General features: G+C 40.9%; 1 protein-coding gene across 4 annotated transcripts in view; it reads left to right on the forward strand.

Moving 5' to 3' along the window:
• VPS54 (VPS54 subunit of GARP complex) overlaps window positions 1-26,441 on the forward strand; it is a 599,465-nt gene that overhangs the window by 169,441 nt on the left and 403,583 nt on the right. For 2 of the 4 annotated variants that reach the window (XM_086927614.1, XM_086927615.1), the window contains exons 4-6: window positions 3,370-3,611; window positions 13,242-13,323; window positions 13,841-13,878. In XM_086927614.1, the coding sequence (XP_086783740.1) occupies window positions 3,370-3,611; window positions 13,242-13,323; window positions 13,841-13,878 (362 nt within the window). The remainder of the gene's footprint in view (window positions 1-3,369; window positions 3,612-13,241; window positions 13,324-13,840; window positions 13,879-26,441) is intronic. The other 2 variants (XM_086927616.1, XM_086927617.1) reach the window with 1 other exon arrangement.

Raw genomic sequence — 26,441 nt, forward strand, 5'->3', positions numbered from 1 at the left:
ATCATCCTGCAATTGTTATCACAGTTGAGCTATCTTCATTATATTGGATTATTAACCAGTTGAGCTATTTGTTTTAATTTTTGTCTGATTTTTAAATTCTTGATCATTTCACATTTATTGAAGGAAAACCAGGGTATGATAGGTTGTGCTGTACTTGATATCTATCCATTTACTTTTCCATAGAAAGCTGTTTTATCCAGTCTGTACAAGTTGGCACTTATTTTAAAATAACAAGCACATAATTGTCTGCCTGCATATGACTCAATAGATGGAACTAATAACTTAAAAAAGTCTATTAATGAAGACACCCAATGAGATGCGATGAAACTGACTCTTGGTGTACTCTTAGCTTTTCTCCAGGCTAAATATGGGGTCATCTTGATCCCAGTTGAATACAGAGCAAGAGCTTCTTGTCACCAAAAATCTGAGATTCAGAGCCCGTGATTTCCCAAAATAATAACGCTCTCTTCTATGTAATTAGTCCATGGAATTAGTGGTGCTTTCTCCAAACTCATGAAATTTTGTACAATAACAATGAAAATGCCCCCTTTGGTTTTAACCATAATGAAGCCCAATGTTTATTTGGAACAAGCTTGATGCTCTCTCTAAACAGACAATTGAGGTGTCCAAGTTTGACTAAAGGTAGATTAGAAAGCAAATACCTGAAGAGTTTCCTTAGGTGGCAATTTTATTCCATCTGTAAAGATGAGGTATTTACACAACTCCAAAATCCTGCCCCATTTCATTTTTGAGTTGCTCAGAGCTTCATAAATCCTAAACACACCTTTGATTTTCTTTTGCCCATTCTTCCATAGAATAATGGACATCAATTTCTATAGTGGCTAACAAAACTCCCAGGTAGGTAAAGGAATTAACACACATATGAGAAAATGTAGCTCCTATTTCCAAGTTGTGGGTTCTTTTATCATAATAAATAACTTGATACAAATCTTTACAGATAGGAGAGAATCCATATCTGTAACATCAATATCTATCATATGTTGCAACCTGTTTGCTGTGTGTGATAATACAATTCCATTGTCTGCTTACAGAAAAAGTGGTTGAGATATTGATCTAACATTAGGGGCGTCCATGGATTCACTGTTGAGTCCAATATCTAGTCTTACTCATCTATAAGTTAACACGAAACATTCATGGCGGACCCTGTTTTTTGCTTTTTCCAATACGTCAGTAAGGAGTTTTTTGTAAGGATTCTCTTAAACTAAAACAAGACTTAGATGTGGTGTTTGAAAGTATCTCTGGGGTGGTATTCCAGGTGTGGTAATAGTCCCTCCGCTGGATGGGGTGGTGGAATAAGCTGACTGGGGAAACCCCACTGTGGCACAAAAGCAGATTGCCACAGCTTGCTGCCTTACCCGGATCTCGTGGGTGGCATAATATAGGAATCTCTACATTAGGTAACGTGATGCGAGGCTCTGTTCTGAAATCATTCCAAGGTCTTCAAAAAGCGTATCAAATGCCAAAAACTAAATTCTATAAATACCTCCAATTTCGGCACGCCATTTATGCTTGTATCTCGGTTTAGAGGCTCTTCCCAAATTCAGTCCTATTGAAGCCAAGGTGTTCATGGGCGATTTGCTGGTTTTTAAAATCTCCAAAATCTATCAGTCACTAGTGACCAACAGCTCTACCACTTTAGATAAACTTAGAGAAGCATCGGTGGGTGATCTTGGCCAAATAGTCGGCGATGATTGGATGGATGCAATGGCCTACCCTCTGGGACCATCAATAGCAACGCGGCTGCTCTTATCCAATTTAAGTACCTTCATCGAGTTTATTATACCAGGTTCAGGTTGTGGAGGGCGGGGCTAGTGTCATCCCCAAAATGCCTGCGGTGTCGTCGGGAGGAGGGATCCCTAATACATACAATCTGGCATTGTACAACACTCTCGAGATTTTGCCGGGGGGTTCTGGCCTGTCTTGCAGAAGTGTTGGGGTGGGAGCTCCCCTCCTCACCAAGATTAGTAATTTTACATATCATGGAGGGTACAGGAGGTAATATATACAAGAGGCACCTGTTACTGTTGGGGCTGACATTGGCTAAAAGGGATATTGCAAGGCTGTGGAAGGCATCGGCCCCACCTTTTCTCTCTGCATGGAAAAATGGCCTGGACTTTTGTATGGGATTGGAGATCCCAATATTCAAGCACCCCAAGGTCTGGAAAAGATGGGCAGGCTACCGGGACCTCTATCTTGACCCAGTGCCCCCAGTGGATGTATCTGTGTCTATGCTGTCATGCAGGCCTCTTGGGTAAGGGACCAATTCTATGATGTTGGAATTTATTTGTTTGGTTGGGCGATGTGGTGGCAAATGAAATGCAGTAGTGGAATAGTACAAGAGTGGGGGGCGGTTGGAGGGGGCTTCAATAAGTTTATGTTATATTGTTAAAGCCGGGTCTGGTGCCTCAGTGGACTAATGCATCCACTGCAGGGGCCTGTGTTCCACCTCATGGTCACAGGTTAAAATCCCAGCGGGTCCACTCAGCCTTTCATCCATTGGAGGTCGATAAAATGAGTACCATTGAGTTGGGTAACAATATACATCTGTTATTTCAGCACCAAGATACCCCGTTGCTGGGGTGAACGCGCGCTTTACAAATACACATGTTATGTTATGTTTTGCATAACCATGATAATGTATAAACTACATATCCTTGACAATAATCATCAATATCTAATATGGCAGATGGTTCCTGGGTTAAGGACCTCTGCACTGTATTTGACCTTTGACATAATAAAAATGTGTTTAGAAAAAATAAAGAAAAAGTATCTCTTGCATAGGGTTGCCTTTATGAAGACTGTATTTAATTAGATAGCCATGTTATTTCAAGAAAAGCTCCGGGGGTGGCAGAAGCTTTTTGGTTGGCACTACCAGACTTTGGAACTCTCTTCCTCCGATATTAAAAGTTGAAACTGAATTGTTAGCCTTCAGGAAAGATTTAAAAACGTGGCTGTTTAATCTCTGAATTCCTAACTAGACTTTACGGCATAGTTACTTTACAAACTAGCGCCTTGACACCTCCGGGTAATTGTTTGCGCCATATACATTTCTATTTCATTTCATTTTGCTACCTTGAACATTTTCTTTTCTTTCTTCCCAATTTTAATTGACATTTTTACATGATATTTAATAATCAGTTTTAAAATAGTAAATACATGTAATTTGGACCGATTACAGTTACAGGCTTTTTTCTCATCACACTAGCTGTCTTGGGTCCTTTGTTAGTGTCTGGCTTTTCGCCTTATTTGCTTTGTTAATGTGCTCCATATGCGTAAACATTTTAATTGTTTCAGTTAGCTAGTTTTTTTTATGCAAAAAATTAATCAATATGACTTTTGTCTTTACAGGTGAACCCAACAGTTTGTGCGATGGCCCATCGGTTGTTGCAGATCAGCACAGATGGACAATTTATCATTCCAAAGTAAACCTTCCAGCTGCACTAAACGATCCTAGGTTGGCAAAAAGAGAATCTGATTTCTTTACAAAAACATGGGGACTAGACTTTGTGGAGACCGAAGTCATGCCTTCATTCTACCTCCCTGTGATTACCAAGGAAAGTTTTGCATTGTACAAACAAGATATTACTATGGTAAGTCTCCATCCTTGTGAGTAACAGAAGTACAGTTAAATCACATGAGCATGTTTTTGATGTAAATATCATTATGTATGTGAAATAATCCAAATAACATGCTGTGTGTAACAATAAAGTAGTGTTACATAGCAATGGAGACAGCCTGGAGTGTCTTATGAGTAGAAGACACAAGGGATTAACTATTCTGTTATCAGTTTTATAGAGGGACAATAAAGACCTGCACATGGTTTGAGAGTTGTCAAGACGCTTTACTGTAAAATGGCACTTGCCTGTAAACAAAAGTGACACCATTTAAAGGTTTTTGCTACATTATGAAATGCACTCGTTATTGAAAGTCTTAGACTTCTCAAGATGGGGAATTTGGGTTAACGCAGCCAGTGATATCTCCAAACTGCTTGAAATATTAAATGAAGGTATGCTACTGTTCCATTGGATGTGTCTGGCCAACCTTGTGATGAAAAATCACCATTGAAGGATTTTACCCTTTATTGGTTCCAATAAAGGGTGTAGTTTGGGAAAAAAGTACATGCTTTTTACAGACAGGCTCTATCATAGACTAATACGCTTTGATTAAGTCCCCATTGTCAAGCTAGGATCCTTCAGTGCAATTTACATAGCACCTAAATCCTGTTTAATGCAATAGCCTGTCCAACTCTTTTGGACTATTTTATGTGCAGCTTTCGATGTGGCTAAGCGTAAGCCCTTCCCCCGGAGCCCCTTTTCCATTTCTTTAGCACACATCATGTGTTAAATAGTTTGGGGTATACCTCAATATTAGCTCAACATTTCTTAATGGGACATAATTATTTTAAGACTGACAAATGGTATAACCTATCAAGGTAAGATAACATTTTAAAGCCTATCAGGAATCCAGAGAAGAAAGAGGTAACCCAAGGCTTCAGGCTTGAAAGAGACCCTCAAAGCTCCCATTAAGAGACTGCTGCAACCCACATAGGTTCCTGGTGAACACGAACCCACATAGGTTACTCAGAAAAACCTGAGCAGCCCATAAGGGCAGTTTAAAAGTTGGAAAGTCTGTGGCATCAAAAAGCTCTTCTTGAAGGGCCATTCCATCCCCTGTCACAGCAAATTCTGGGTGACTTTAAATGGTATAACTGTGTTGTGGTACAATTAACCAACTCCATTATTATAGAAAAAAATCACTATGGAAGAAGAGATCTGCCCGGCAAAGGAGAAAGGCTCTAAGGTACTGACTTCATGTGAGTTGTTAAGAAATATTTATAGTAATTGCGCTCTCAAGTTCTAATCTAAGTACACATGGACAATCTGACAAAGCCTACATTGTTAAAAGAATTGATAGCATTACCTCTCAGACGCACTTTTCTAATACAAAACGTAATCTTAAACTTTTCAAAACAAATCTCGCAACCTTTGATGAAAAGCTTGGATGCAATCTAACCCATTATAAGGAAAATATGTTTTTGATTATTGAGGCTCTTTTGTTAAAGACGATTTTCCAGCATCTCTTTCTATTTTTGCCCTCCTTACCCATCATTGCCTTTAAAAGACCACTAGCATTATCAGATATCAACATAGATGAAGACATTCCCATCCCAGGATAAAATCTTAGAGACCCATTCTCCCAAATTTCTGTTTGGTAGAGTAGACCAGGAGGAAGAGGAGGAAATACATGTAATGACTATTTAAGACTATACCCCAAATAGGGAATAATTGACCACCAACACCAATCCATTAGATGCCAATTGACTTGCTGATTTCTCTGAGTAGAATACTCCAGATCTTCGGGGACTAGATGAACTTCCAACACCTAGACCACAACTGTGCTACCTTAATGTTCCACAATACTTTCCTCCTATAGCTACGGTGCCTCTGCTGGAAAAACAGCTCCTCAAATCCATGATGTAGAGGTTGGAAAGTAGACCAGGAAGGAATGAAAGCATGGGAATGGAAATGGGGGAGCAAGTTGATCAATGAGAGGAGTGTCTCATCTTTAGGGAAGATTTTAATGATGGTTCCTCTTTGGGTAACCCCACTTGGTTATGTTGAGGGCAAAAACAATTTTTCAGTATGATTTTAAGACTAAAGAAAGCATTGACTATTATGTTTTTAGAAGACTTTTAGGAAGAAAGCCTCCTAATTATACAAATATGTTTTCATGGCCTTCCATCTCTAGACGAATTGTAAAATAATATGCAGTGCTCTTGATGATGCCCTCAAATTCCATGCAGATTAATTCACAGCATATTCATTGGTTTTACCCCAGGCCGGGAAAAAGTTGATCAGTATATTAGCACTATGACAGAATAGGTATTCACGGCTTCAACAAGAATGATACAGTTTAGAGTTGTCATTGCAGTTAAATCTCACTATCAAGGAGGCAGTAAAACTAGATGAATACCAGTTAAGCACTTAACTGCTGTTCTGAAGTGACAGGAATGGCTGCAAAGTACCATCTTTGACCTTCAATTGAAAGGTATGCTCTGTGATAAAGTGAAAGTATTTGGAAAGAAGACTGATAAAGCCTTGTAATCAATCAGATTTTACACTGATAAGGCAAGTATAGTTGGGGACTTGGTCAGAAAATACATTATTACTCCTTACGCAGCAGTGGAGAAAAAGGCACTTGGACATGAAGTCGATGCTGGGCTCCATCACCTTGTCCTCTTGTGTTCCTTTTCTTCACATGCCCTCTGCGTACTGGTGCCTTTTTTCTTGCACCTTATTTTTTCCCCCATTCAGTTGCACCAGACTGTGGGCTGCCTTCCTGTTTAACCTCTGCCTGTGAGTTAACTCCCTTGTTTATTTATTTATTTTAAAGTTTTGTATAGTGCGGACATGACCCCGAGGGTATCCGAGCACTTTACATAGGTTTAGGTAGACAAAGGAAAATAAATAGGTGAGAGAAATCATGGAAACAGTGGGGCAATATACAACCGGCGCAAGCAGAAATTGGGGTGGGCAAAGGAAGTAGGAAGGGTGAGAGCGACAAGTAGGGCAATATACATCAAGAGCAAACCAGACAAAAACGATCACTTAGAGGCAATAGGAGCACAGCATCAAGATCAGCGCATGGTTCATTAGAAGAGTTTGTTCAATAGTAGAGTTTTGACTTGCCTTTTGAAGGCAAGAGTAGAGGGAATCAGTCTTATTTCCACTGGAAGGGAGGTCCAGATTCTCGGGGCGATGCCAGAGAATGTACGATTGTAAGTTTTAAGCTTATTACATTTCTTGGGCTTGAGCAGCAGTGTGCCGGTGCTACTTGTGGACCTGGAGCCACTCGAAAGTTCCAGCTTGTTTGTCAGGTAGAGTGGGGTGTTGAAGTGTAGTGCTCTATGGGTCATCAAATCGATCTTAAGTTGTATCCTAGCTTCAAAGGGAAGCCAATTGAATGATTTCAGGTCGGGGAAATGTGGTTGGTCTTCTCAGAGCCCGTAATGAGTCTAGTGGCAGCATTTAGAGATGCTCTGATAGGTGCTAAACTGAGTTTAGGCAGACCGCAAAGAGTTGCACTGCTGTATTTGTCTGGAAATAACAAGTGCTTGCACCGCCGATTTAAAGTCATCTTGGGGAAGGCTGGGTTTGAGTTTTCTTAGGATGCAGAGTTGAAAGTTCGCTCCTTTGGTTGATGATCTGATGTGATCTTGCATGTTTAAGTTTTTGTCTAGAACAACTCCCAGTGATTTAGTGGAGTCAATGATGTGAGGTGTGCAGTTGAGGGCGGTGAGGTTACAGAGAAATTTCAACACAGTGGGGATTTGCCTAACTGGTGCAATGAGGAGGAATTCCGTCTTGAGGACATTTAATTTGAGATGGTTGGAGGTTAGCCAGTTAAGGGTTTTGAGAAGGGTTCCGTTGAGAGATTTGATGTCTTCGGGGGAGGAGATTTTCATGTAGAGTTGGGTGTTGTCCGCATACATGTGATATTGGATGTTGGAGGCTTTAAAATTTACAGTCAGTGGTTCCAGGAAAAGGTTGGAGAGAGTGGGGGAGAGTGAGGATCTTTTGGGAACATCCAGTGTGCAGGGACTCTGGTTGGAGAGAGACTCTTTGGATTTGACCCGTTTTGTTCGGTTGTTGAGGAAAGAGGCAAACCATTTAAGGACCGTGCCTGAGAGCCCCATTCTGCATTCCAAGAGGAAGAATAGATTGTCATGTTGGACAGTGTCAAATGCCGATGAGAGATCGAGTAGAATTTATTCTTTACTACATCCCCTCATTTTCTGCTTACTTGTCTACTTTTTATATTTCCTATGCACTAGGAAAAATCCTACCCCTACCATGGACCTCTCCTTTCCTTCTATTATTTTTCCTATATTTTATGCTGCATCATTATTTACTAACCTTTGTTTAGTCCCTCTTCTCAGTACAGATATGTTGTGCCCCTTTTGGGGAATTCCTGTCTTGCGTTATTCGTGTCCCAAGTGCCACAGCACACTCAACACTGAAAGTCCTCACATGGGATACTTTTTAGCTGCTCCATTGGCAATTTGCAGTTCTTTGCTTTTCAGTTCGGCGATGGTACTTGATAGAGGTGTCCTCTGCTCCCCATTTCTGCAATGTAGTGCCTTTGTTCATCCTGCACCTTTGGTGATTTTTCGGTGACTATTTAAATATATTTAATGTACCAAAATGTATTAAATACGTTTTTCTTTGTAATAATTTTGGTGCCTTACGATTTTATGTTGCACTTTTGGTTGATTGAAAAATATTGTTGGTATTTGTGAACTTGTAAATCAATTTAATTCTTGGTCTCCAGGCACACCATTATTTGTGACAATTTTTGCCATTTTGTATTTTTAATGCCTCCTCTTTGCTGTTCAACCTTTACTATCATGTTGGGTAAATGAGCATTCACTTAAATCAAGAGCCTTAGTTGTCCTTTCCACAGTTTATTTTGCACACATCTATTACGATGGAATTCTTCATCTCTTAAAACATTCTCACTCAACAGCCATCTCTTAAACCATTCTTACTCAATAGCCATCTCTTAAACCATTCTCACTCAATAGCCAAAATGTACAGTTTATTTTCAACTACACTTAGCCCACAGATGGATCTGTAGAAATACCTGGTGTAATGTTTCACTCAATGTTTTTCATGTTAATTGCACCTTTTCAGGTGTTTCTGCATAGATACCTTTTTCTTAACCCATCTTAAGGTAAAGTAAACACATTAAAAACATGAACCCAACTAAACTGAAACTCTATATTTAAGTAGTTAATTAAAATGTTTTAAATTGTGTGAAAGGAGTTGTCACTCTGTGCTGAGAAAGATGCAAACTCTTTATCAAGTCATTCTCAAATATCAGACTATTCACATGTTAATCACTTGATCCTGTCCTCTGTTTGTGGTGTCTAATTCAGTCTGTTGTCTATATCTATCCAAGGTCTTGTTTTGTTATTAAGTTTTATTAATCATAACTGTTATCATAAAGGTGTCTTGGCGCTATGAATTTAAATGTACCTGATAACGAGTCAAAAGCAGCATGAGTGAGGATTAATCAAATGGAAAGGTTTGTGAAGATTTCTTGAACTGGGGATGATTACGTTTATCCTAAGTGAAGAGGAAAGGGTGTTCCAATGCTTAGCTGCCAGTAGGCAAAAGGCACGGCCACTCTATCTAATTTTCCCAAAAGAGATAATCACCGAGTTATAGTCCAAGATTGAACATAGTAAACACACATTTTTTAGCTGGTGGTCCTGAAGATAGAAGGGACCAGATTTGATGGCTGCACGGTGAGGAAAGAGTTTTAACAATTATTCTTTTCTCAATGTGTAGTCAATGGAGTAGGAGCCTTTAATGGGAGAAGTGTGCCTGATGTGGAAATTCAAAAATCATATCGACCACTTCATTTTGAATTAATTGACGTTTGGCAGTAGATTCTTGGACGTGCCAATGCATACACTTTTGTAGTAATCTAATCTTGATATAATCAATACTTTTAAAACTTGTTTAGGATAATCCAGAGGAAGAAATGGAGTTATTTACTTAAGCACTGTCGACACCAGGAACCAGAGATATGACTTTTTTCATCAAATATACTAAAGTGCAAGCATTGTCGAGAGGAAAAACAAGAGTTTTAACAGAAGTGCTTTTAGTCGCTACTTCAGATAAATGTCACCTAAACGTTGCTTGGTTGAGTTCCGGAGATCCATTCAGCCAGATGATAAGATGAGTGCTTTCTGCATATGTATAAAGAAGTGGGAAAAATATTGAATACATGTAGGTGCACATAGATGTTAAAAATTGTGGGGCTCAACGATGAACCCAGGGTTTTAGGAGGCACATGTTTCACCTTCTTAGTGTTGGAAAAGGAAGAAACCGTTTTCACACTTTGGGTCCTGTTATTTGAACATGAAGTTGGCCATTTCAGAGCTGAGCTTCTAAAACCAATCAAATTCAACCAAAGAAGAAGCACCTCTTGGGAAACTGTATCAAAGGCTACCAATAGATCAAGTAGAATTAGGGCCCCACAACTCCCTTGGTTTGGTGTCCAGTGCCGATCATCCGCTATTTCTACACTGTACGATAGTATGCTGAACCCAAACTGAGATGGGTCATGAACAGAGTTGACCTCTAAAAAAGATGGTAGAATACTGTTTACATATTTTTCTAACATCCTAATGGGAAAATGCAGAAAAGGGATGAAGTGGTAGTTGCTGGGATTCGTAGGACCCTTTAAGGGTGTTTTAATAGGATGAGTGATAGCACTGTATCTTTCCAACTAAAGTGAATGACTGCTGTATCTAAGGAAGCATTGAACGACATAGTAAAATTATGTATTAGCCTGTCTAATTCCAGGCAAAGAAATTAGACCAGACAAACTTCGATGAGTGAGCTAGATTTGAGTGCCATAGATAACTCTGTGAAGCCTACATGATATGGAAGCGGAAAACTGACAAAGTTTGTTTTGATAGTGAAGAATCTGTATAATTTGTCTCATTTTTCTGAAATGTAATCGTAGAAACTGGGGTGACATCAAAATTGAACATATTGTATCAGTTGAGCATAAATGTGGTTAGCCAGTTTGTTACTCAGTTCTAAGTATTTAGGTGGGTTAAATACCCGACATGTCTGTTGGGTTTTAAAACTTAACAGTTTCTTTTGAAGAATGAATTCTTAATGTACTTTTAGCCTTCCCGATGATTTGTTTACATTGAAAGCCAGATAGAGCCACAAGGTATAATGATTTGCTTATTGGGTTATAGCCACGCCTCCATAGAGGTTCCAGTTTTTTGCATTCTTTTTTAAAAAGGTTACGTTTTGGCAAGAATCGCTGCTCTGGAGGTTTAGAAACATGAGAATTCAGTGCCTTAAATAGCAAACCGTCCACTTTAAATTCACAGTAAGTCATTAATATCAGTGTTATTAGCAAAGACTGAAATAAAGGCATCAAGTGCTGCGATGAAAGCATCTTTTGCGATCTAATACCAAACACATCCTCTCATTTTTACTTTAGGAGCATGAATCTTATGGGTAGTAACTAACAACCAGTTAAAGTGAATGACAAAGTGATCTATCCTTGGCAGGGGATCTCCTATATCTCTAATAATGTTTAGTGATGAAAAAATATGGACAGGGTTAAGTGCTTCTAGCCGGGCAATAAGTGATCTATACCTATTCTGATGTGGTTTGGCCGGCATGGGTAGCACTTGCCGCTGAGCAGGTGCTGAGGGGCAGAGATAGGCATGCCTTTGGCATACCTTCAGCGTGCCAGCAGTGCATATAAAAGCCATGTAGCAGGAATTCGATTCCAGTCTAAGTCATCCACTTATATCATTATACCAGAAACCTTCTCTTATTACACAAGTTAAACTACAGAGATCAATTATCCCATTTTCACAAAAACACTTAAGGTCTGTTATATTATTTCGACCACAGGGTTGCAAAATGTCTAATTTGTATATCCAGTATGTTTCTCACTGCAACTCGGCAGTCCTACCATCTTAAATTACTTTCTTGGAAGAGGTAGTATTCCTAGTCTCAGTCACATCAGTAGAAAGTATGAGTTATCAGTGCTTTCAGCCTCTTTAAAGTCTTTTATAAGTGTATGGTTTATTTTTTCTGAAATCACATTTTCTCCCAAGGGACTTTTTTAATGCATCTCAAACCACTATTATACCAATTTTCATTCCTTCGTCCATCGAAATGTGAAGACAGACTGCACAGGCTCCATCCTATTCGAGAACTGAATTGCTATATTCTTAGATGTAATGACTTCTGAATGGATGCTTTAGAAAAGAGACCATTTCTTGATGAATCTCTCTTAATCTGCAGCTCAGCATTGAACTAGTTGGAAAATCTCCCCTGAGTAGTTTCTGTCCTCACTCCACAAGAGGATAGCTTTGATGGGATAGAACTGTGCTCAAGCTTGATTTGGCACATCTTTCTGTGGGGGCTAGTTCTGTCCTTGACCATCCCCCACCACACATGCTCTGAAAAGATTCCAGTAGGGAATCTGCTGGAGACACTATCCATTACAAAGTACGTTTTTTCTATCAGAAATAATGTTACCAAAGGTAGCTAACTCGTTTATCTTAATCACTCTTGTAGCTTTGCTGTAATACGTCTTTTGATCATCCATCTACCAAACAGACTGCCTTGTATATTCATTCGAGGCTTCCTACAGGGCAAGTTAATGCAAGTCCTTTGAGGGTTTCATTGTAGCTACTGTGGTTCTTCCATCTCCATAGCAGCACAGTCCCTTGCTCTGACAGTTTCTTTAACAGGAATAGATGTTCCACTAGAGGAGGAATTATTCACAAGTAGTTCATCCTAAATATCATCTTAATTCTCATTTACAGTGGAGTCCAGTAGTAACGTGTAAGTATTTGTGCCTCATTGACGTCCTTACACAATCATCCAGTGGTAGCAGATGTGACATTTGCTGATTCCAACACTGGGTTGACCCCCTTTTCCACCTTTACACCCTTAACTTCCTGCACCAACACAGGGTCGACCCCGTTTCCCACCTTTAAACCTTTACCTGCCTCCTATTTGGTGCCAAGTTGTAAAGGTCAGGGAGTGTTAACTGCAGAAAGTAAATGGGGATGCTAAAAACCCACTGACTTTCTCTACTTGACTCCAGCAGAATTGCTTCAGAGACCATGGTTTGTAAGAGCAGTGCCTACAAGACCCAAAGGCAAGCCAGTGGTAACCGCTGTTAACTTTCCTTTTTGACCTGTTTGAATTGCTAGCATGGGTGTATGGGTTTTGGTACAGAAGTTACTTTTTAGGGTATCTTAGTGTTCATTGCCTACAGTCCACTCATTGGTGCGGTTGCTTTTGTTTGTCTTATAAATTGGGGTGTTCTGACTGAAGCACCCGCCTAATCATTTAATGCATGTGTGAGAGAGATAAAACCGTAGAACCGGGCAAAAAGCAATTCTGGCAATAAAATAAAAGCAACATAACGAAAGGAGATTAGTGCATAAGACCCGATAGGTGGTCAGCATCCACGTTTGAACTTGGTATACAACTGAGGGTTCATATTAAATAGCTTTTGTAGCCCTTGTTCAAATATTTTTACGTTGTTTGCGTTTATCGAGAAGTATTTGTAATTCTGTTGCATCCTGAATATAAACGTAACTCTCTAAATGCAAAAGTACTTATCTTTGCTTTTCTTTTTTTTTTTTTTTTTAACAGCGAGAAAAGGTTCATGATCGATGCAAAAATATTTGTCCCCCTAAGGACGAGTTTGACAGGAACGCTCTGTCACGTAGTAATGGTAAAGTCTCTGCTGTTATTAACTGCTTCATCAAGTTGTCCATTACTGTGTTATGTTATTGGTATTGTCACATTGGAAGAAAATAAAACATAAGCCACCGAATTTAAAAATGTAGTCTTGCTGCTTTTAGTTGTTGATTTGCTTCTCTTGGGATTCTGGCCATGCCTCATGGGGAATTGTTTTCCATTGGGTGTTTGTTTCTTTTAATCAAAACGACTTATGCTGATATAAAACAGGGCTAGATCTATGTAATTTCAATATGACCCATGTCTTCTATTGCTATCTGTATGGTGAGCACATTTATAGCTGCTTACTCATGTTCGTTTACCATATATCCTCTTCCAACATGGGTCTATGTATTATCAGGGGTAATTAGTCTTAGGTCACTGGTTTCTTCCAGATAAATAGCTTTAGTTTGAAATATTTTTGTTTTGTAATATCTTTGCGGTACGATTGCCTGTTAAATTTTCAGATTGTTTGTTATTTGACTAAACCTTTTTTAAACATTATTTTTCAGCAGAAAAATCCAGGACTGATCTGGAGCAAGTACCTAAGGTATGATTGCAAGTCATTTGTACCTAAATTAACATACATTCCAATAAACTGGTTTGCCACTGTCAAGGCTCGCAGCTGAAGGGAGTGTCCATTATTCTTTGCAAAGAATGACTTTTATGTTATGAATATGCTAAACTTTAGACAACCCATCCTTTTAAAAATCAAACCACAGAAAAGTGCTTCTTTCACCATTATGGCAGAAGTGCCTTTGGACCATACTGTTCTGTAATCAGCAGAGTGCCTTTTAAAAAATAATGGGGGCAGTCATTAAAATTGTGTGATGTGCTGTGGAGAGCAATAAATATTGTGGCTTATAATTTGTATTGTCTCTGTGATCATGGAAGATTAATTTTATTTAAGTACAGAATTGTAAACAAAATGGGTAAGAGACCGACCGATGTGTGCACCTACCAAATGTTAAATTCTTAAAATTAATCCGTTTATGTGGCCTGACATTGAGTTTGATCACACCCCATGTTATTCCATGTTTTCTGCACAATTTAAAGCAATAACGTTTTGTTGCTAAGATTAATGTTTTCTGGGGCACAATTATTATTTTTTTAAATTACATTTTTATTGTACATTAGTTCGAGATCATACATTGTAAAGATTTACAAAGAAGGTAAAACATAACCAAAAGAAAGACAGGCCATCATACATATTCAGCCAGTTGGCAAGTTGCGGGTGTGACACAATAATACAATACAATGCTTCATACATTACTGACACAGTTACAACCAGAGTACAACATAATATACATCGAGGGGCAATTGATCAATCGGATGGGACTGTAGGTAGAGTGTTAATGATTGCCAATAGTCTCTTGGTTTGGCTCTTGATGGAAGCTCTTCTTGATAGGTTTTCAGGGTGTCCTTACAGTACACCATGTTCTGTATCCATTACTTACATGTGGGATGTTTATTGCCGTTCCAGTAGATAGACAGTCTACGTATAGTCAATTATAACGCAATCACACAGAATTTACAGTTATTGGATCTCAAATTGGACACCAGACCTAGCTGACGTATACAAATTTTTCAATCGATTTTGGTACCTAACACGGCGCTTAACGTTGTTGTTACAGTTTCCCAATAGTCACTACTATGCGGACAGTGCCATGCTAAGTGTATAAAATCTGCTTTGTCAGCCCCGCAACGTTTGCAACTCGCATCTGTGCGGAGACTGCATTTGTTTGATTTAGCCAGTGTGTGGTATGCTTGGTGTAAATATTTATAATGAATAAGTCGTAAGTTACCATTTGGTGTCAGTAGGTCAGTTAGGGCACAATACTTAGTCCATTTTTCTTCAAGAACGGGCGTGTCTAAAACCATCGACCATCTATTTCGTGCTTTGCATGTGTTTTCGGTTTTCGGCTATGTCAGTTTGTAATAGGACATATAGTTTGGTCACTAGATGAACATTGTGCGGATCAGTGATGACCATTTGTAAATGCTTGAAGAACAGGTGGTTCTGCTGGAAATGTGGGATAGTGATTTTTAATTGCACCTCGCAACCTGTGAGAAGTAAATTTGAAATGGAGCGTTTGGTTACTAATATATTGAAGGTCGTCAGTTTCTATAAATATTCCGTTGTTCTATAAATCCCCCATCTTGTCTATTCCAACCTATTGCAGCAGTGTCATGCCCACCCTCTCCTGAGTCACCGATATCGCTGGATGTTGCGGCAAAGGTAATGCTGGCCCGTACAGCGGGAGTTTGCGCGCCAATTTTCCCATCCTCTGCCATGCCAGATTTGTCGTGGGATGGTATTTATTTCTTATTTTGAGACATGTGCTCGGGGTTGCGGCAATAAATATTGGAGCTGTATTGGGTGGACGTCCCGGTCTACGACCGCCGTATGTGGGAGTTATCTGATTGGATGGTACCAAAAGTGTGCATATTGCGCCTCAGCACAGAGATAGTAGAGCAAAAAGTCAGGGACCTTAAAACCGCCTACAGAGTATGGGAGTGTCAGTGCACGTAGTTCAATGCAGGCTTGCTTACTAGCCCAAATAAGGCGAGTTACACTGGATGTCAGTCTTTGGAATACTGCTTTTGGTGGGGTTATTGAAATGTTGTTAAATAGATATAAAAATTGTGGTAGTATGATCATCTTTACCACAGCTATTCTGTCTGCCAGGGACACAGGGAGATATATCCATCGTTCTACTTTTTCTTCCAGCTTACTTATGGCAGTACCATGGTTAGTTTGTATGACCATCGCTGGATCACTGTGATACCAGATGCCCAGGTAGCGGACTGGGTCTGATTGCCACTCCAGTGGAAAGACTTCCGGGTGTCGTGCTGTAATGTCCATCAGTGGGATGATGGTGGATTTACTCCTATTTATTTGGTGTTCTGGGCACAATTATTGCTCAGCTCCGGCCTGATAATTGTGTGTGATTTGTTTTTTTGGGGTTTTCCTTTTTTTAAATGTTGTTGCTAATTGTTAGAAATGGGTCCCTAGTTGGCAGTGGTTTGCACCCTGTCCAAGTAGGAACCCTCACTCTAGTCGGGGTGAGGGAGTCACCCAGCTAAGATGACCCCTGCTCACCTCCTTGGTAGATTGGCACGAGCAGTCAGTCTTGTCTCAGAGTCAATGTGTAAAGCATTTGTACATACAGACACACACAGTAACACATTGAAAATATTAAAAACAGAGTCCACACCAGTTAAGAAAAATAGCCAATGTTTATGGGAATAAAACAAGACCAAAACAACTAAAATCCATCATACATGGGGCAAGATATCACTTTTCAAACATTAAGCAAGTTCAATCCATAGAAATCAATGGATGTGTTTCTTTTACCACCAAGTACCTTGGATGCATCAAAAATCAAAGACAAAGCTAGCCTCTAGGGCGGTGAGGTGCCAGAAAAGTAAAGCGATGCATTGTTCCTAACTCCACAGGGGAGGTGCTGCGTCTGTTCCTTACTGCTAGGCAAGGGAGGTGATGCGCAGGTTCCTTACTGGAAGAAGAGATGGTGCGTCGATCTCCGTACATGCGTCCTCGGTTCCTTATTGCTATGCAGCTTAAATGAAGTTTCTACATTTAGGGGTGATGAGTCGAAAATCTCTGCCGATGTGACAGCGGTGAAGTAGGCGCTGCATCGAATTTCCAGTTGCAAAGCCGGCGCTGCGTCCATTCCTCAGCAGCCAACCAGGTGCTGCGTCGGAGTCTGAGCGGGAGTCACGGACGTCGGTGACACGATGCTCGTGACTCACGGTCCAGCGATTTTTCTGACTCTCTGCGATGGTGAGCTGGAGCTTGCCATGTAAGCCGTGGTCCATGCGCTGATCGGGAACCACACAGGCATCTGTGATCCATCAATCTTGTGCAGCGATGCACCGAGAAAACAGGCGATGGGAGTCTGTGTGGATTTTCTCTTTATTTGACCAGGTTTTACTTCCGGGGGCCCAGGAACTGGATTTGGCACCACTTGGCAAGTCCGGAGTCTCAGCAAAAGAGCTCAGGCACTGGTAGATGAAGTCTTTGATGGCCCTGAGACTTCTTAACAGGGGGCAAGCACGCACAAGCCCTTGGAGAACCTTGGAAGTTGGATGTAGAAGGCAAAGCCCAGTCCTCTCATTCCCAGGACAGAAACAACAAGCACCAGGCCAGCACAACAAAGCAACAAAGAGTTGTGCCAGTCCCTACTACAGTATCCAACTCTTCTTCCTGGCAGACTGTCCTCAGTCCAGAAATGTTCTCATTTTGGGGTGTCAGATGTCCAATACTTGTACCCCTTTCTGCCTTTGAAGTAGGTAAACTTCAAAGAAAAGTCTTTGTAGCTCCTTTCCCTGATCTGGCTGCAGACACACTACAGGGCGATGGAGACAGCTTTGTGTGAGGAAAGGCCTATTCAGGTGTCAGTGACCACTCCTCCCACCACTGTAGCTCAGGAAGGAACATTAGCCTAGTGATGTGCCATCAGGATATACAAGGCACACCTCGGCTCCCTTTGTGTGACTGTAGTGAATGCACAAGAACCCAACTGTCTGCCAACCTAGACGTGTTTTCTACAGACAGGCACAGAACGGCTAAGCAAGAAAATGCCCACTTTCTAAAAGTTATATTGTTATAGCTACAGTAGTTCAGAGATACATTTACATAGAAGTAATTGTGTTTAACCACAGAAAGATGTGTACATTAAAATATACATGAAATATAAATAAAAGGTACCCACAGACAAAGATTTTTCTTGAAAATTACTGTTATTGAAATAACTTATTATAAAGCATGAAAAATATAATAAAAAATACAAACATATACATGGTGCTCATGTGGTTGCACATAATGAACTTACAAGAAACACAAGTTACAGTGTATGCAGCCAAACACAATGCAGAACCAAATGCGAAAAGCTTTCACTTCTAAGTTCTCATCAAATGGACATAAAATTTAACAGCGTGCCATCATACAAAGACTTCTATGGGCAATGTTTAAGGTGGCCCGAAAAATGGGACCCTCCGCTTTCATAAGAAATAACGTCCCCCATTGGTCATTTTATTCAACCTAAAACTCCAGGTGTGACTTCTGTGGAATCCTATTCAAACGCTGGGTCATCTTTAAAATTAAGTGACAAATACCCACACATTCGTGGTTTCTTAGATGTAGGCCGTAACGCGACGGTAGCTGAAAATTTTATGTCCATTTGATGAGGACTTATAAGTGAAAGCTCTTTGCCTTCTGTCATGCTCCATCTGGAACCGGAAGAGCAGACTTTTTTCAATTGCTTACTGGACTACTAGGGCTGTCAATAGGCACCTTTTGTCCTGAGGAAGACCCTATTTTATGTATCTAAACACACTAATTTACTGGGTCGCAATGTTGACGTGAAACTGGCTCATTTCCAGGCTCACTATAGCTAGGAAACAAATGGACAATGCGTGCTATAGTGAAAGACAAGCGAAGGACAGAGAATTTATGTAATTGTCTTGTTTTGTTTGAATTTGTCATGTCATTTGTCTCACTTCTTGTCACTTCCGTCACTATTTGAATTATTTTCGTAATGTTATTGTTTTTGTGTGATTTATATTTGACAGCTCGTATTCATTAATTTTGTGCAGGACTTTGTGATAAAAATTCAATTTAAAAATACATTTATGTATTTTTTGTAAATTGTTGTAGGTGTGCTGCATTGTTTTGTTAACTATTATTAATATTTTCATTTGATGTTTATTGTTCTAATAAATGAATGTCTAGGTTCTAAAAGGTCTTTTTCTGTGCTTACCCAATGAAACCAACATCAATACGTAGGTTCAGAGAGAAACAGGGTGACCCCATTGTTCTTAATGGCAGACCCACTAGTAGCATTCGATTTACAGGCCCTGGGCACACCTTGTGTACTTTACTAGTGACTTATTAGTGAATCAAATGTGCCAGTCATGAGTAAATCAATCACCAATAGAATTTACACAGGAAGCACTTGCACGTCAGCCATGGTCAGCAGTGATAAAGTGCCCAGTGTTTTAAAACGAGCAAAAACAAAATGCAGGACACAGTAAAAAAACAGGAGGTCAGAAGCAATAAAACAGGGGAAATCAAGCCAAAGGATGCCAGTTATAACACCAATTGTTGTTTTTTTCTGCCATGGACTTTTTTGCAGTCTTTCTTATGTGACCATCTACAAATGATGCTGCAGGTAATAGGTCAGTCCGGCAGTTCTCAGAGTTGTCCCTGGTTATGATTGCTGTGCACGTGGGCTGCATGCATGTTCTTTGTAAGATTTCTGGGTTTGTTTTACTTGTTTTTTCTACTTAACTTTGTCTTTTAGGCTTATCTTAGGGTTCTGTCTTTCTATGATACTTCAGGATGTTGCTGCTTGTAACTAAATAGTAAGAACACCTTTCTTTCATAGGGTCCCAGTTTCAGTGTTCTCTTATTTATGAGCTGGCCCACCAGGCCAGGGGGGTGAAGGACTGTCCAGGTCAGTGGGTAGATCACTCTAGCAGCAGCTCCACTGGTTCTTAGCTGGCCTAAAACACTGAGCCTGCGATGTTGAGGTACTATTGCTTTAAACTGCATCTTCTTCTGAGGTGCATCCTAATCCAAGCAGCTGACCATCAGAATCATCACTCCCAGTTGCAACTTTATCAGGTCACCAGGTAGCCTCTATTCAGCTCATTCCATGTAAGTCACCAATAGAAAACACAATAAAAGTCCTTAGATGGTGTATTTGTTGTTTATCATTGTTACACCACAATTGTACCATTACTGATTATGGTTATAATCACACAAAAGGTATTTCTCATCCAATCTTATTTTGTGGGTCTCATCAATTTGGCCACTCTGTCTGGGTCCACTGTACAGCTTCAGAATGACTGAGTTGACCAAAACTTTCGAGGCCTGCCTCCTGCCAAGACAGTCACCTTGATCCTAAAGTCAACACTTTCCTGATTTATCACTGTAGATTCTCCCTGAAGTCAGTGACTAGATCTTTGTATACTATCAAACAGAATCTACCTGCATTCTCTATTCAGAGTCTGAAAGCATTCATTGGCAAAAAAGAATGATCTGTGGCTAAGAAATTCAATCAGCCAGAGATTTACTTAGGAACAATTACTGGAAGCATGCATGTAGACCGAAGGCAAGACAAAAAATGATACTCTACACATGTTTAAATGAGTAACCATGTGTTCAGCCCTTACAATAAGCAGTAAGAGGAGTCTAGCCTGATGTCATGTAAAAAAGAAATAGCCATCCGATAGTGGCAAGAAATGTAAAGATTATCGTTTTTAACACCTCTGGTGCCAAGACATCATTGAAAATGAGGGGCGTGTGTGAGCAGTACGTTTGCTCCCAGCTTGGAATATCTGTGTCCTTTACTTTGAGGTAAGATACATATACAAAATTGAAACCCCTTTTTTTTTTTAAAGAAAGCGAGAGTGTAGAAATATCAAATAGATGATGTCTTCATTACCTTGAAAGATCAAAAAGAAGAAGCTGAACAAATTTTTATGTGGTGCAATCCAGGAGTATCTAATTTGCTGTTCACCCTGCACTGGACATCTGAAAGATCTAATTTTAGATCTGTTTATCAAAGCTGAGAATAGGCAACTTGTCTGTATAGTTTACACCAAGCCCACTGACAAAACTTCCTGCTGTTTGAAAGTCATCACCCACGATCTTTGAAGTAAAACCTACCATGTGGTCAGTTCCTGCGTTCCCTAGGAATTGCTCAGAATTGCGAACCTATGATAAACAACCAGAGGACCCCAAAAGAAATGTGTAAGCAAGGAACTGCCCAAAATAAATAGTCCAGAGAGAAAAAAAAGTCTAGAAATAATAACTGGGATAGCCTGCTGGATACCCAAGTAAAAGAAATGTGGAAAAAGTGCCCTTTGTAACCACCTACTCCCACATTTCAGTCACTTGAAAGAAATCCGTAGGCAATGGAATATCCTTAATGTGGACATCAAAATGCCTTTGAACCCACTTTTTTCAAATAAAAGGGCTAAAAGGATACAGGCTCATTTGATTCACACAAGATCCAAACAAGTGAATAAACGCCGCTGCCCAGCTGCATTTATGGTCATTGACTAGAATGCAGGACCCCATCCCTTTGGCTAATGGTTCTCTTCACACAGTACAGAACTAGTGCTATGAATGAGATATTTGTGTAAAACTAATGTCACTCACCAACTGTAACATTAATCAGTTTCCTAAATGGTCATATTCCCTTGTACCCTATGGTATATGAGGATGACATCATGAAAGGGGAAAGACCAAATTATTAGATCTCAAAGCAGTATCATAGCGGGGAACCTCTCATCGAAATGTAGGTCTCGCTACAAAGAGAAACGAGTGACCATGATTTGAAATGGACGTTCTCAGCGAAGGTACAGAATGACAACACCTGGATTTTTTTTACATATGTGAACAGTTAGGTGTGTGTAGGCTTGAAACACACAAAAAGGGGTTGCTTGGCAAGTTCGAGTGGAGTTTGAGCTGATCATATGCTGATCGCCTAAAAAATATATATTTTCAGTAGTTAGTAACAGCCACGGCTGATTTTTCTCAATTGGAGCCTTTTTAAATTAATAGCACTTATGACTGATCATTCCACAATGTAATATTTAGTAGATTGTGCTGTGGTCAGAAGGCTCTGATAATACAATATTCATAACAGAAACTTTGTTTTTTAGTTATGAAATACTTAGAACCAATATTAGTAGGTGCTCTACCACCTCCAAGACTTTGTCCCTTAACTTTGTAATTACCAGCGCTGTTTAGATTTCTGTTCCTAAATAGTCATAAACCCCTAAAATAACTCAGATCTTCTACTTTCAGCAAGGACGTCTTGCCTCTATGATGTCCACTCAACTGACTAGTAATTATCATGGTTATTCTCATGTAATTACCCCTGGTAGCACGGCCAACATCGTGCCTGTGAGGAAGCCTTTCACTAACTTCAAATTAAAATGTATGTCACACCCCCTCTTGATGTCTTGGTGGAGTGGTGTGGCTCACTGGTGTGGAGTGGTGTGGCTCACTGGTTAGAGGCGGCAGACCCGTAAGCAGAGGATGGCCTGGGACCAGGGTTCAATTCCCGACGCGGCAGGGTCGTGAACCAGGGTCAGCGGACTCGATAATTCTCGCCTCTGTGCCTACTCTAACCAGGGCTCACACTCGGCAACTCTGGGCATTAGCTTGCCTCATCTCCACAACGGCCCCCCACAAACGCCGGGGATGCCTGGTTTCACCTTGGAGTTACCCAGGAGGAAACATCTCACAGGGAAAGCCAGGACGGGTTCCCCAGCGGTCTACAGTGCCAGGACGCCTCCGGGTAGCAGTGCGCTTTACAAGACACACACATTTACATTTACATTTACATGTCTGGCACCCCCCTTCAAAACACCCGTTTTTCTGGGGCATAGCACCTTCTGGTGGACCAGTGTCTGTTTGCCCACCGGAGACGGGGGTAAGTTCCTTGCCTTGTTTTTGATAAAACTAAGACCTGATTTGAGGGCCACATTTCTAACTTTAGCCATTATTTGCCTTTAGCGGCAGCAACAGCAGGTACCGGTTGTTTCCAGTTGGCTTGACTTTTAGCCACAATCGGTGAGCAAATACAGTGCTTCTGGTGCTATAGACTCTTTCACTTGGTGTTAGGTGAGTGTGTGGTGGAGGAGTACATTTTGAGTACGGTTTGCAGAGATCCCTCGTGATGCACATGTTTTTAAACATTGAGACTACCTGGATTAGTATTACTGAGTTCTGGAGTAAAACTAACCATTGTCTAAAGTAATAATCAAAAAGTTTACTGTACTCTTTTTCCAATCACGGATTGGCTGACTTGTTAGTTGCACCATTCAGGCAAGGAGTAAAGGTTTACTTGCATCCTGGTCCCCTTCTCACAGATATGACCACCCATTAATACTCTGAATACAGTTAGGAGAGCAGGAAAGTTGGGGGTGGTTGGAACCTAGTCCAGATGAATGACCCGTACCAGCTAGACCATTAGAGTTTGGGTTAGAAACATGTTGATTTAAAAAAACAAAAAAACAAATAAACTTCAGCATACCGTTTTTACTAATATGGTAGGAGACATCAATAAAAGATCTGAACCATTTACCATCCCAATCAGATTTTTAACCGATTAAGCCCCATACACCTTTTCTTAGGAAGCTGGCTCTCTATATAGTGTAGTAAAACAAAGTACACTGTGCAGAGAGTTCGGTCGGTCCCTAATTGGTTTACAGAGGCTAAAGTAGATAATACGAACACTCTTTTGTGGTAGTGTGGGCGAGCAGTTAGGCTTATCAGAGGGTGGTATTATGCATTTGTTATACTCCCAGAGATGATAAATAAGACACACACTCAAAGAATAAAACCAAGACCAATTTAGAAAAATAACACTTCTTTTCAATCTCAAGAACTTCGTTTCAAGGTAAGTACAGTTTTCGATAACAATACACACAGGTAAGTAAACGTTTCAGACCTGTGCGCTTTTACGCACAATGCAATCCTATGGGTGGAAAATTCAAAGATACATGTAAGGTATATACAGTCGTTTTCAGGGGTTCACCTTCTGGGATCGGAATAGTAGTGGGCCAAGGTTCAAAATAGTATGAGCAGTTCTACCGGGAGCAGGGTGCTGGTGACGCTGGTAGCTGCACTTTTGGAGAAACGGGGCTACCTGGAAAAAGGCTGTGCAGGGAGACTTCAGGGGGACTTGCGGGCAAGTCTGGGGCTCCCATACGGAGGCTCATGTCACCAGGAGTCTTGGAGCATGGGAGAAAAGCCGGTTCATCAAGACCCGGGCCTGAGGGCTTGGGAGTAGAGGGGTTTGGTCGGCTGGGCTGGTGCACATAGATACATCTCGAGGTCAGGAACAAACAGCTGTCAGAGGAGAAATCAAGGTAACTGGGCCACTCTCAAAGTGGGTCTTAGTGATGCTGACATCCCTTAGCGGCTGTTTGGTCCTGGTGCAGTGGGGATCTGCACTTGACGCTCATGATCTATGTTTGGTGCAGGGCATCTGGGACCCTAGGGGTTGGTACAGCACGGCTCAGGTTGGTGTCTTCACACTTGGTGGGGAGACAGATCTGACCTTCCAGAGCATGAGTACTTTTTCCTGGTCGTCTGCGGTCAGGCAGGAAAGCTGCAAGGCGGTGGACTGGACATGGCTTGTTGGGTGCATGCGGACTGTAGCGTAGTAGCTCCTCTACTCCAAGGGAAACGTTTGGTGTTTGTTAAAGTGCTGGCAGTCTACCTAAGGCTTTGGTAGTGCTCCAGCTCACAGGACTAGTCACTCTTACGTGGTTGTCACAAGAGGGCTAAGGACGTCAGGGTTTTGTGTCAAGGTCCAAAGTTCTGCTACAGTTCTTACCAGGCAGTGACTCTTCTTTGTCCTTCTTCTGTTGATCCTTCGAATCTGAGTTCTTAGGTTTAAAGGTGCCACCTAAATACTCAATTTAGGGGCGTTATGCGGAGTGACAGGTAGCAGCCAATGGGTTACCTACCTTTAGGGTGTCTCCACACACTATATGATCACTTGCTTGGGAAGTGGGCATAACCTTGGCCCTAAAAGGCTATTCCCTGCCAAAACAACATGAAGGAACCTGAAAAGTGGGGTCCACATCAGCTGTCCCATCCTAGTCGTGGTGCTGGCTGAATGTGGGCATACCTCCTAATCCAACTAATTTTCCGGCCTGTCTTGCCCCCAAAAAGTGGGGTCAGGATTGGGGGTTGGGCACCTATACTATCTGGAGATGCCCAGGGTCTCATAACGCAGGAGGCAGGGCCTTTGAAGCTTCCTGCCTTGAATGTCCATCCTGCTTGAAGGAGTTGTAAAACACTCCGCCCATAACTGGCTTTGTTCCTGTCCTCCAAGAGCAAAGGCTCTCATCTTAGGAGGCCAGAAACCTGTCTATGGTGGCTGGCTGTTCGAGACCAGTCAGTCAACTCACTAGTAGTCAATAGGTTTTCAAGGGGCACCTCTAAGGTGCCCTCTGTGTGCATTTATTAACAAATCCAGCACTGGCATCAGTGTGAGTTTATTAAGACGAGGTGCTTGGTACCAAACACCTTGGTTGTACAGTGAAGCCATCATGTAGATTGGGAACTAGTAATGACGAGTGTCCAATCCATGTACTCGTTATGGCTTCTCTGTGCACTGGTAATATCTTTTTTTTTTTTACACTTTATTTGTACCTTTCCCCCCCCCAAAAAAAACATATGTTGCAAGCCCATGTATATGGGCAATGATACATCGGAATAATGTGTAGAGTCGGAGAGCGTAAGCAAACAACAAGAGCAGAACGTAAATGTGTAGTATTATCCACGCAACGCATTCAAGTATGGTACATAAATGGGCACGATTTAGTAACATCAAGCAGAACACATTTTTCCGATATCACAGTGAGGTGTGCATTAGGTTATTGAAATAATGATCAAAAGGAAGAGTCTGCTTCCATGGTAAACAAATAATCCCATAGTGGCTGCCAATTGTTCTCGAGAAGTGTGGGGGGGGGAGAGTAATGTTGCATTTATTTCACTGGTTGAATCACAATGTCTTATTAGTAGGGCATATAGAAAAGACAATGTCCCAATAGGTAGCGAATTGATAGGCAATTTAGTTATGTATGCAAGAAACATTACATAGGAAAGAAACAAGGAGTCTCAGTTTGTCAGTACTTGGCTTGTAATTCACAAATTAGTTCAAAAGTTGAAATATTTACACATGGGAATACAGTTGAAAGCAGCACTGTACAAGAAAAATCATGTGACAACCCAAAGGGCACTTGGTGACAAAGTGATATGTACAAGTGAAAAAGTGACGACGCAAGTGATGGAGGTGGACGGCGCAATGTGACAAGTTTATATACAGTGAAGGCTCAATGAAAAATACGTTTTAGTCATTCAAAACACAATAGATCCTAGTTATGAGCCAAACGCTATAGTGCGCCAAACAGTTGCGCTGTAGTGTCGACGGCGTTTCGATCCACAATAGATTGGGATCTTCTTCAGGACTGGGCTGACGAGTAGGTATAGTGCTGGGTTTATGAAGGACGCTGGTCTACAAGGTACTGAGGGCGTCAGGGCGCAGTTGAATCCAT

The sequence above is a fragment of the Lissotriton vulgaris genome, chromosome 6 (genome assembly GCF_964263255.1).
Source record: "Lissotriton vulgaris chromosome 6, aLisVul1.2, whole genome shotgun sequence".
In the NCBI taxonomy this organism is placed as follows: Eukaryota; Metazoa; Chordata; class Amphibia; order Caudata; family Salamandridae; genus Lissotriton; species Lissotriton vulgaris.